This window comes from Pygocentrus nattereri, chromosome 13, assembly GCF_015220715.1.
Source record: "Pygocentrus nattereri isolate fPygNat1 chromosome 13, fPygNat1.pri, whole genome shotgun sequence".
In the NCBI taxonomy this organism is placed as follows: Eukaryota; Metazoa; Chordata; class Actinopteri; order Characiformes; family Serrasalmidae; genus Pygocentrus; species Pygocentrus nattereri.
In genome coordinates, this window is record NC_051223.1 from 16995713 (window position 1) to 17008627 (window position 12915).

General features: G+C 39.7%; 1 protein-coding gene across 1 annotated transcript in view; it reads right to left on the reverse strand.

The window, feature by feature from the left end:
- The window catches only part of LOC108424873 (dynein heavy chain 9, axonemal), a 167439-nt gene that overhangs the window by 9988 nt on the left and 144536 nt on the right, over positions 1-12915 (reverse strand). Inside the window, exons 66-68 of the mRNA XM_017693145.2 lie at positions 12445-12636; positions 2717-2887; positions 540-722 (exon numbers count right to left, since the gene is read on the reverse strand). Coding sequence (XP_017548634.2) covers positions 540-722; positions 2717-2887; positions 12445-12636 — 546 coding nt within the window. The remainder of the gene's footprint in view (positions 1-539; positions 723-2716; positions 2888-12444; positions 12637-12915) is intronic.

Here is a 12915-nt window from a genome sequence, read left to right on the forward strand (position 1 = left end):
TAGTGCACAAAGAACGACTTTTAACAAGTACAATGTTTTTTTTAGACAGTGCCATTCTTAGATGAGGGAATATGGTTCATACTTAGCCGGTTACATGCCCATTTACTGAAGAAAGAGGCAGCTCATCCCTTTCATGATAATAGCCAAGGACATTTTACCCATTTTGCCCATTCTTAAAATTCATCTCAATGCTTGAAGTAGCAATCTCTACTAAATCACATTATATTTAGCAGAGGTTCAAATGGCCCCCATTTCTCCTTCATAATCTAACTGCATTCAGAGATATAATGCACTTAAGATAGCTTTAGAACAAGCAGTGGAATCGATTGGCAGCACCCTGGCGATTAAGTTTCATTTATCCTGAATGACCTGTAATGGGGCACTTAGAGCACATTTGAAGTGTCACAGTATCTGATGGGTCAAAGGAGCAATGCTATAACTACATGAGTGCTAATAACTATGAAAATCAATATGAGTGTGCGTGTGTACATGAATGTTTAAACTTTGTGTGTGTGTGTGTGTAAAATGGCTCACAGTACCTTCAGGCCCAGATTGAGCTCTTTAAGTGAGCGTTTGATCTCCTGTGTGAGGATGTTCATGCGCTCACACTCCTGCAGGGCCACCACCACATATGGACTCCTCTCCTCCAACTTTCCCATCAGCTCCACCATGTTAAACTCTTCTGGAAGCTTTTCCAGGATCTCGTCCAGGATCGCTTTCACCTTAAAAACATGTACATTTCAGTCAAGATGGGATCTGAACACAGGTGGGGTAGAGCTCAATGATTTAGGGATTTAAATTGTGTTTTAATTCATTTTTTTTAACAAATTAAGGTCCAGACTTGTTTTTTGACCAAGAAGAGCAGCTCATCTTTTGTCTAGCTTGAGGCTTAAAGCTGAATGTAGAGTGCTGGATTGCCAGTTAGTCATGGTTGTGTTGTCATGTACACATGACATGGGTGTTGCATCTGAAACTTACCTACACACAGTTTATAAGCTTAAAGCTTTGTTTATTAGGTTACATTTCCTAAGTTAACAGGTTAAAACTGCAGCTCTTGTGTTATAAAAAATGTGCTGTTTCATAATGCTATTTTTCATATAATGCTAATTTCATTATTAGTACTTATTAGCTATGTTAGCCTTGTAGTTCCAGTGCAAAAGAAAAGAAGCAAACTTCAGACCCCAAACAAGCCTTGGCTGAGGGACTACCTTTGGAGCAAAGGGAAAAAATGAGTTTTGCTGAACTATCACTTTAAGTGCTTGTTCTGTCATGAACATTAGAAAAACACTTCCTCTTAAGTGTCTCCTTAAAGATTAAAGCTGAACTTTGCACCAACAGGAAATCCACAGAGATAAAACACTATAGGGTCGCAGGCCATGTAATCAATATCTCAAAAAAAATCTATTTGTCTCTGTCACTTACATGACCAGTTTAATGCAAAGTGGTCATTGCTTACAAATCCCAATCTCTTAACTGAAAAAGGTCAGCTGTCATAATGCTTCCAGACACACTTCCACAGCTCCCATATCTAATCTCTGAAATGTCAGAGCCACCGAACCCAACCCGCTACTCCAGAATTAGCTCCATTTAACCTCTTCAGACACAAGTGGGCCTCCCAGTCTCCAGCTTAGAATATGACAGCGTGATTAGGCTGACCCTTTTAAGAGCGTCCAAAGAAGAGGACGATATAGAGGATGGGCTCACATCAATTCTGTCCGCTGATGAGGGTAATGGAGCTAAAGAGAAGCACCTGACATACAGTGATGAGGATGCATTGTGAATAATGGTTGGTAATGGGTGCAGAATGCAGTCAGGAAAGAGACGAAGGAAATGACAACAGAAATGTTTCCTGGAACGCAGCAAAAGTCATTGCAGGCAAGGTGTGAGTACCTCTTCAGCATGTCTGGTCTGTTGTACTGTGCTATGTGCAAGAAAACATAAAAATTCTGAGAAAAGGCTGATTTCTTCAAAAAAAAAAAATTTCACTCTAAAATCTAAAAGAGCCTAAATGTTTCCTTTTAGATGCTATGTAAGATTTGGATCAGTGTTATGGGTAGAAACAGCATTATTTAGCTACATTAATTCCCGTGCAGAAGTCAGATGCCACTCTCTATTTATTTAATTTCTTGTCAAAACAACCATTAAGTACGAGTTATTCATTTTACAGGGTTAGCAAAAAAAATCTGAAAGCATATGGTACACGTAAAATGACAAATCCTTAACTAAATATTAATTTTCAGTATATTACATTTAATACAGCTTCTATCCTTTTCTGTAGATACTATTCAGTTTTAAAACAAATCTGTAGAAATCTGGATTGTTTTGTCTTTGAAGCTGGCTGCATTTTTTGCTTCTCACTATACAAATAATTACACATTTAGTGAGAAGTTTCCCTTGACTTTCTCCTCCCATATGCAAATGGATTATCTTTTATCTAAGCTCCTCCTGAAAAATGCATACTTTGTATTTAATGGCTGTTTTAATTAAATAAATTGTGGTGTCTGATTTTAACAGTAGTGAAAAAGCACCATAAGGAGTAATAAATGTGCTTGTTTTTGTACGCTTGTCCTTCTTTGTAGAAAAAACAGAGAAAAACAAGGAAAATATTATTTATGCTGACACAAACTCAGGCTTGGCCCTGACTATGCACTATGTTTTTTTGAAAGAACTACATGTTTAATTTTTTTTAAACTGACAGGTCAATGTGATCCACTACCTTCTCATCTCGTGAGGTGCCGCTGCCCTCACCAGAGCCTCCGTCTCTGGGCTGCATTTCCAGCACAGTGCGGAAGAGCTTTTCTGAAGTCTGGGTGAGGAAGCCGATCTCAGCGTTGGGGTGCAGGCCGTATAGATAGGGTGATTCTGCAGGCAGCGCATCATCGATATACTGAGAGCAAACAGAAAAAAACCCATAGTAAAACAGAACTGTACAGAATTCAGCTTTACAAATTTCTTTTACAATTTATGGTGAATGTTTTCAACTTTTAACGATTCTTTAGAAAAGGAAATTGTCAAATATTTAGGCAGTTTGCAATGACTGTTTTTTGCAACAGGACTTTTTCTAAAAGCTTATTAAAGCAAAAAAGAGTGAAACTGTAAGTAGTTACAGAGTTAAGATGAAAAATGCAAAAAGAATGCAATGCAAAAAGAAAGGGGAACACTAAACACATTAGTGTTTAGGCTAGCACTAATGATAGCCAGCTAACAAGCCGGCTATTTCAGTCTAAGTGTAAATTTCATGAAATTTCACAGATAGTGAGAGTGTGCATTGAGCGTCAGAGACACAGTCATTTAGATTCTTTATTATTGTGTGTCTCTTGAAACAATTACATCAGTAGTAGCCACAGACTACTGATTATTTAATATAGGTGAAGAGATCACATACATCACAATTATATATCTCTCAATTCCTCAACCTGTAGATAGACATAGGCAATTTCTTAAAGAAAGGCAGCTGGATTTGTGCCAATTTAAATGAAAAAACCTGAAGTGATAGGTTTCTCATTAAGCCTTGAGTTTAATAAAAAGAGTCTCTTTCTGCGTTTAGGCAAGGAGAAGGACAGTAAGAAGACTGAAGGAGCAGGTCTGATCAGGCACTACTCAACAGTCACTGGATTTTAACAACATGTTTAGTACTTGGAGTTTGTCTAGGTGAAGGGGAACAGCACTGCTTGACTTCAGTGCTGTTGCCTGATTCGTTCCTGTTGTAAGTGAATGTAGCATTAAAGTCTGATTAGATCTGCGAGTGAAAAGACAGTGAAAAGACAGATCTTCTGTGTGTTAGTTTCAGCAGCTGGTCATATTTACTGACAAATTTTGTGCCTATTGCTACTCCCAAAATTAACAAAGTACAACATTTTGGGGTCATTAAAAACATTCCCTGGGGAGCATGCCACCCCTCGTATAGGCTTAGCAGCTCTAGTCATAAATCTATTGTGGCATCTCTGCTAAAAATATGAATAAATAACTGTTTAATAACATTTGCTATATTTGAACACAACTCAAAAGTAACTGTAAGAAGATTTAACTGTTAAAAGAAATTGTCCAAAAACTTTAACCTCCCTGAACAGATGAAAGTAGCTCAAAGCTACAAAGGCAGTAGTAGGTAGCAATTACTAATGACATTAATGACATGATATCACAAATTGTATGACGAGTATATGAGTATAACGACCAGTTAAGAAAAAGAAAAAAGGAAAATAAAAATAATTCAGTATTCAAACCTTAAATATTTACAAGGATAATGTTATGATCTATTTATAACTAAGACATTAATTTAGATAGCAATAAACTAAATATCTACAAACCTAAACTAAATATCTATAAACTACAAATATCTACTGGTTTCTGAGTTATGCTCACTACTGAAACATTCACTACAAAAACATTTAGTAAAGTTTTTGTAGTGTTATGATTGTATTCAAGGTGCAAAATACAGGAGGTCTGGGACCCACTAACTAATCTCTTGGGCCCCCCTGAATGTCACAAAATCAAAATCCTGGGTGGGTCCCTGAAAATAAACGTATTATTAATGCAGCACATTCTGCCTCAGGGTGGCGCTGTAGCAAATGAATTAATCCAGCTTCTTAGCCTAGCACATGTAACTATGCTTGGATTTCTTGTGCAAAAACTTTACATTATCGCGGATCTATAAATCTAAAAACTGCTCAATTTGCAAGAGTTTGGTAGAAAGAGTGTAACTCATGTCTCAGACTGAACACAGGAGAGGAGATGACCACATTAACAAAGTAGAAAAGAGCCTTTTTAAAAGAACGATTGTTGAACCAAACAGTTCGTTGTCATTGAAGCTGGAACCAGCACCGCTAAGGTGAATAATATGGGACCCCACAAATATGAAGGAGTATTTCATACACTGATTGTTTTGGAATTTACAACATAGAATGTACAATTATTTGTTTAACTAAAATAAACATATTTAAGGTGCAAAGTCCCTCAAAGCAAAAGGATTTTAGTCTAAAGTCCAAGTTAAATGTCCAAACTCAGAATGAACCAATTCAGTAGAATAAACCATAAATCTTACTGTAGATCTTACTGTAGGCAGCACACAAACACTGGCTTAAGGGAACGGACATAGCCCCTAGGTTTAACTGAATCAGGCCTACCTATAGCTATGTGAATGGGCATGTTTACAGGGCTGCCATGCCCTGCCTGTCAGCTTTTAAGCCCTGCAGATGGCTCAGAGAGAAGAAAGAGAGAATAAAAGAAAGAAACAGAGAGAAAGAAAACATAGGCCGACAGAGATAGAAAGAGACAGACAGAGAAAGAGACATCTTTTTTTTACCCTCTGGAGAAGCACAAGCATTTTCACCCCTCTAACTCCCTCGCCAAAAGTGTAACACTGTCATCCAGCATGTATTGTACTGGGGTTTGTGTCAGTGCACACAAGCCAAATGAGCAGCACTTGGGCTGAAAATAATGTTGCGCTTCTCGTTCCCCAAGGATCCGGCGCTGTGGACAGCCTGAGCACTGACAGAAGCAAAGCTAATTAAATAGCACTGATTCAAATCTTGGCTGTTTGTCACCACACAGGCAAAAAAAAGGCAGCCATAATTTACGGTCTTGGAGCTGTAACAAATTATCAATCACATAAAACAAGCATGACCTTGATTATGTCTAAACCAATCAAGAATTATGTGCATATTGTAGCAGTAAAAGGGGGAGAGGAGAGCAGGGTTTGTTTGCTGCTAAAGAAAACAGTGATATTTCCCAGAGAGGACAAAGCCATTTTTCAATCTCCATACTTGTGCGCTCCAAGTGCTCTTTGTGCTTTTGAGTAAGAGTTAGATGAGGGGACTCTGAGCACACAATGACACAGATTGAAAAACAGCCCCAGTCCACATTTCTCCTGCGTCTAGTAACGCAGCTGGCAGGCTTAGAAGATGCAGCGATGCTCCTGCCCCTCAGGTGATAGCCATTTGCTCTATTAAGACGCAAGTATTTTTAAAGCAGCAGGGACGAGGGCTACAATCACATCCAAGCACAACAGACTAGTGTACGGCTGTATATAACGTCATAGCAGGCTAAGAACTAGACACACAACAGCTGTCCTCTGACACTTTCTAAAACAATCAGCAGGAAAACAGCCGTGCAGCATAAGGCCCTTATTCATCTATGTTGCCAACAGTCGAATCTGATCATAAAAGTGCAAATTTCACACAGAGGTTTGTTATGCATCATTTCAGATTCGGCATTTGTGTACAAACAAACATATGTCTGGTATGAGTGTGTATAAACGTGTGTAACAGGTTAAAAACCTTAACATTTTACCAGAACCACAATAAAACTAATCAATATCAACTTTAGTAACATTAACATGGGGCAGTTGTGGGCTGGACGTTAGGGAGCCGGCCCTGTCACAGGTTTGATCCCCAGAGCCGACAGCACGTGTCTGAGGTGTCCTTGAGCAAGGCAGCTAACCCCTGGAATTTCCTCATTGTGGGACTCACTTAAATTAATTAAATTAACAGAAATAAAATAGAAGATAACTATAATACTAATAATTTGTGCACGGGGCAATCCAGTATAAAAGTGGACTTACCTATTTTATTTAAGCAATAGAACATGAGAGGCAGTGTGTTATCACGAAATAACATCAGGGCAGTGATTTGGTTGCCATAGATCATCACAGCCGGGATGTTATACAAGATAACACACGGCCTTGAGTGTTCTACTGCTTTTATACAACAGTTAAGAAAATAAAGTGAGAAATTCATAAATTGGGCCGTGAACGTGTCATTTAATATGTTTTACTGTTCGCAGCTCCTTCAGCCAAATTATTGTTCCTTGACAAGCAGCTTGTTGCTATATCACAGTACCGAGCTCCACCCACTCACTGCACAGTTGGCAGTTCGTTCTCCAGCTCCTTACATTGAACTCCCAAACTGTCATCACCACTGAGCAGCTTTTCTGCTTTTTATTGCATCAATTTTAAGGCTCAGTCTGATTTGGTCAGACTCTGAAGATGAGTCTACACGTCTGGCGAATGGTATGTGGTTCATTTCTGGATGATTCCAGGTTGTTTAGGTGTCCTTCTGTCACAGATGCCAGCTGAAAAGCTGCTCAGTGGTGATGGCAGTTTGGGAATATGGTGTAGTCTCATCTTCAGAGTCTAAGCTTCTCCTACAGCTGTCAAAATCGTTGCTTAGCAATGGCATCTCAGCGGAGTGATACAGTGTTTGTGAAAAACCTGTGATGTTATGGCAAAATAACAGCACGGTTAGAACGCCTCTCAGCCAATAAGCTTGCGTGGCCGGAACTAAACTGCTGTATAAATGTATACTATTATCATCAAAGGCTGCAACTATTCAATGTTCCATTTAAAGGCATATTACACTGTGTTTTTATTTAACAGGGCTGACACACAAAACAAAATTCTGCTACTTCAGAAGCATCTCATACATTTCAATAATATTGTTTATATTTGTTATTTTAGAAAAATAATCATACTGCACAACTTTGTATACTTCACATTTTTTCCTTCAAGTCACTGTAATTTTAACACTGTAAAGTTAAGTAGGGATCAGTGTACTGCTCGACCTCAGGCTCCGCCTATGAGCACAGTCACTGGCTTTGAACTGAATTAATTAAGCCGTGCTTCATCTAAATGATATGTAAATGAGGTGCTGGTAGGCTGGCACTGGATCTCATGCACTGAAGCTGATTGATCATTCGCCTTCAAATCTCCACTTGTTTCCAAGTTGTACGAAAGTTCCATGAATCAGAGGCAGAGTAGTTCATATGTTTTTAAGGCGGTCAAATCTGCAGTCTTTTTTACACAACTTCAATGAATAAGAGATATGAAGTCTCATGATTTTATATCATCTTCACCATAGAAAGATCTGCATAGATTCCCAGTAAAAAAGATTAAATGAAACATTGCAAGGATGTGAAACGAGTTTAGCAAGTCTCAAAAAGCAGCTGAGTTTCCATTGAGGCTCAAAGCCAAGCTGACTAATAAGACGCAGGATGAAATAGGGAGAAGTACAGTTGTGGTTCCAGATGTTTTGAGTTCCATATGGGAGTCAGAATCAGTGCCAGCTACATGTGCTATTTTGACATCTTTTCATGTCAAGGAATCTGGGAATCTTGGCTCTGGCAAAAAAAAAAAGATTTTCTCGCTTTCAAATTTTATTAACATTTACATTTTATTTACAAATTTTATTTTATTTTATTTGGTACTAAATAACACAGAGGTACAGCATCATCATGCTGAAGTTGTGAGGGTGGGGAATGTGATGTGGTGGAATATTTAAGGATACAATGACCTGTTTTCAAGGCTAGACCTTCTTTTGTTAGTTTTTACATTAAATTGCGTGTTTTTCCCCGTGTCATTTTTGTGACTGGACATTTTATGCTGGATGGATCAAGGTTTGAGAAAACAGCAAACTGTCAACACTGAATAAAAGTAAGACCAGCTTTTGAACATTGCTCTTCCAAAGGCTTAAATGATGTCACTGACTACAGCAAAGCCTTCGCCTGGGTTGGCAAAATTATGGAATTGGAAAATGGGAATACCAGAGCATCTCAACGTTCTAATGAGGAACCTCTACATGAATCAATAAGCCAGTCATGACAGAACAAAGATAAACAGAATGGTTTCACATTGGCAAAAGAGATAAACAAGGATGCCTGCTATCACCATACATATTCAACCTGTATGCAAAACATACACTGACAGAAGCAGGACTGGAGGAAGATGATGGAGGATTCAGATTTGGTAAAAGAAACATCAATAACTTTTGATATGTGGACAGTTCAACACTCATAGTGTGGAAGACCCAGAGGCCAGAACTGAATGAAAAGATGAGACTCTTAATATTAAGAAGACTAAGGTTAGGACAACAAGAAAGACTGACAACTTTACTACTGATGGAGAAGATGTGGAAATGGTGGAAACTCAAGGAATATGACAGAGGTTGCCACTCAGCAGACCAAAAAATGAAGGAGCTTTAAAACACTGTCAATTGTTTCTACAAAGAAATACTGTCCAGGCTATGGTGCTCTCTGTGGTGAAAAGCTGGACAGTACAAGTGATGCCTTTGAACTTTGGTGTTAGCGACGACTTTTGAGAGTTCCTTGGACAGCATAGAAAACAAATGGATCCTCAAACAAATCAAGCCTCACCTCTTACTCAAAGCCATGATAACCATCTTATTTTGGACATATTCTGAGAAGAATCAATTCATTAGAAACGACCATTATGCTTGGAAGATTTAAAGGTAAAAGAAGAGGACAAAAAAGTAAGGATGGATGGACACAATTTGAGGAATCACGAACAAGCCATTCAGAAGACAAAAGACCCAAACAAAGGACAGAATATTCTGGAGAAACACTCTCTATATGGTTGGCAGCAGTCAGAAGTGACTTGATGGCACTTAATAAAGACAAGAATAATAACGTGAAAACCGATATACATTTGGGCATGGCAAAGGACTGACGTTAAAATGACTTATTTAGTGATATTGAAGGTGGAACTTCAGTGAAGATCTATACGGACACATACCTTTTCTCTTACAATAAAAAAACTTTATTATTATTAACCCTTGATAACTTTATAAAAAAAAAACACGAGCAGTAAATAATGTGGCACTCTTAATTATTTAAAGACATCTGGTAACTAAAAATGTAAACTTTGGAACTGAACAGAGTGGATCAGAGTGTGTACGATGGCTCTCATTGCTTGTTTGTCTTGCCTATACAACCACACATACAGCCATTCATATGAAAGCAGGCACAGCACAAAACGTGCATTGATGTGACAGCAATGTTCTCCCACAGTGTGTCTGAAATTAACATGCAATTTACTAAGGCTGCACAAGATGGCTGAGTGCTGAGTTGGCTGCTCCCTGTGTTTGTTTGTAGATTTGTTAAATCCAGTTAATATCATCTTTTAAACTTTAATCCTTCTTCAGAAATAGGTTAGTCATGTTTGTTGTGTGTTCTTTTATATTAGTTCAGTTGTATTTTATTTTCTCGTGGGTGGTCCCAGCTGTCACTTTTGCATGCGAGAACTAAAAGACTTAGAATCTCTTCTATTCCATGTAGCATCAGTTTGTACTGCGGTGCATACGTGTATATATTTTTCTAATTATTATTTTAAATGTTTTCTACAGTATTTATATACCAATCAGGCGTAACATTATGTCCTTGTTTCTACGCTCATTCCGTTTTATCAGCTCCACTTACTGTATAGGTGCACTTTGTAGTTCTACAGTTACAGACTGTAGTCCATCTCTTTCTCTGTATACTTTGTTAGCTCCCTTTTACCCTGTTCTACAGTGGTCAGGACCCCCATGGACCCTCACAGAGCCACTACTATTTGGGTTTTGAGCACTGCTGTAACACTGGCTTGGTGGTGTGTTGGTGTTTAAAAATTCCAGCAGCACTGCTGTATCTGATCCACTAAGACCAGCACAACACACATTGTGTCCACTCACTGTCCACTCTATTACACACTCATACCTTGTCAGTCCACCTTGTCAATGTAAAGTCAGAGACAATAGCTCATCTGGTGCTGCACAGTTTGTGTTGGTCATCCTCTAGTCCTTCATCAGCAGTCACAGGAGGCTGCCCACAGGATGCTGTTGGCTGGATATTTTTGGGGATATTTTTGGTAGTGACACTGAAATTTTTAAAAACTCCAGCAGCACTGCTGTGTCTGATCCACTCATACCAGCACAGCACACACTAACACACCACCACCACGTCAGTGTTACTGCAGTGCTGAGAATGATCCACCACCCAAACAGTACCTGCTCTCCGTGTCCTGACCACTGAAGAACAGGGTAAAAGGGGGCTAACAAAGTATCAGAGAAACAGATGGACTACAGTCTGTAACTGTAGAACTACAAAGTGCACCTATATAGTAAGTGGAGATGATAAAATGGACAATAAGTGTAACATAATGTTATGGCTGATCGCTGTATATGTGTATGTATGTATGTATGTATGTATAATGTATGTGTGTGTATAATATATATATATATATATATATATAAGCTCATGACAAAAGAAACAATGAAAGTTCACTGACAAAGAAAAGTGGTGTTCTGTCTTTTCCAAACAAAACATTATACAGGATGGAATTTATAAGATGGAAATTTTAAACATTTCCATGTCTAGGGACAGTAAGGGATATGTTTGAATAACGCAGTGACACTGTTGGGGCCTGCAGAGATGGTTTAGGGACAGTGATCTTGTGTGTGGGTATGAGGAGAGAGGCAGTGTTAAGGCACATTGGGTTAGGGTAGGGGTGGGGAGAGAGTTGTCGGAAAAGGTTTGGATGGGGACAGAGATGTCAGGATGGTTGTTGGTTTGGATGGGGACAGAGTTGTTGGGGATGGCCAGGGTGGGCACAGAGTTGTCGGGGATGGTTGGGTTGGGAACAGAGTTGTTGGGGATGGCTTGGATGGGGACAGAAATGTCAGGATGGTCAGGTTGGGGACAGAGTTGTTGGGGATTGATGGATGGGGACAGAGTTGTTGGGGATGGCCAGGGTGGGCACAGAGTTGTCGGGGATGGTTGGGATGGGGAGAGAGTTGCTGGGGATTGATGGATGGGGACAGAGTTGTTGGGGATTGATGGATGGGAACAGAGTTGTTGGGGATGGCTTGGATGGGGACAGAAATGTCAGGATGGTCAGGTTATGGACAGAGTTGTTGGGGATTGATGGATGGGGACATAGTTGTTGGGGATGGCCAGGGTGGGCACAGAGTTGTCGGGGATGGCTTGGATTGGGACAGAAATGTCAAGATGGTCAGGTTGGGGACAGAGTTGTTGGGGATTGATGGATGGGGACAGAGTTGTTGGGGATGGCCAGGATGGGCACAGAGTTGTCGGGATGGTTGGGATGGGGAGAGAGTTGTTGGGGATGAACAGGATGGGGACAGAACGGTTGGGGAAGGTTGACATAGAGACAGAATTGTATCTCTGCACAATAAACTGTGCATTTAGGCTTTTAGGCATTTAGGTAAGTTTAATATATAAAACACACAGACAGAGTGTGTTCTTTATGTGCTTGGAACTGGCAGCTCTGTTAAGAATGAGGGCTTAAAAAATAAGTGCTCCAAGATTCTGTCAGTTGGAACTGACAGTAATTTCACTCTTTGAAATGCAAATTTGAAATTCTGACTTATTTGCAGTTTGCTTTCTGGAAAGAATCAACTTAAATTCTGATTTCCAAAAGTGAGTCCTCTGCAAAGTCACAGCTAGACCTGTTTCAAGAGCATATCAGCATTTCTCCTCATGTGTTTGTGCCCCCTGAAGCCTAGCTTGCTGTTAAAATAAAAGGTCTTGCTGGAATTGTTTTTTCACAGTCATTTCTACCTGCAAAATAACTTCAGGTGCGTAAGCCTTCAGAGATTCCATGCTTTCATTTTGTTTCCATGCACTTTTCAGCAGGAGGGCATAGCGGTGGAGGTTTACCTGGTGATAGCCGTTATAATCCATGTTGCCAGGCAGGGGGAAGCCTGGGGCCAGGTACAGCTCTCCCTCCATCATCTCCGGCTTGATGAACTCCTCCAGATATGTGCGGCACAGCCTGCGGTCCCAGTCATCTGTGATATGGCCGCCGTACATTATCTCCCCGAAAAGATAGCGTAGGTCATCATACGGCACCTACAACAACAAACATAGCTCTCTCAGGTCAGTGATGAACCTCCTCTATCCTCAGGTCTGCTGCACAGCTGTGAGCTAGTTTCTGAACACCATCAACAGTATTACTGCAAACTCCACAGAACAACAAACTATAGGCCATGTTTTTCATACAGGATGAGGGAGAAATTAGCCCTTTAGGAAGGCCTGTAGCTCAAATTACCGTCTAGTGCTCATTCAATGAGCATACAGCAGCAGTTATACACTTAGATACATTTACTTTTGATTTATACTATTTTTCAC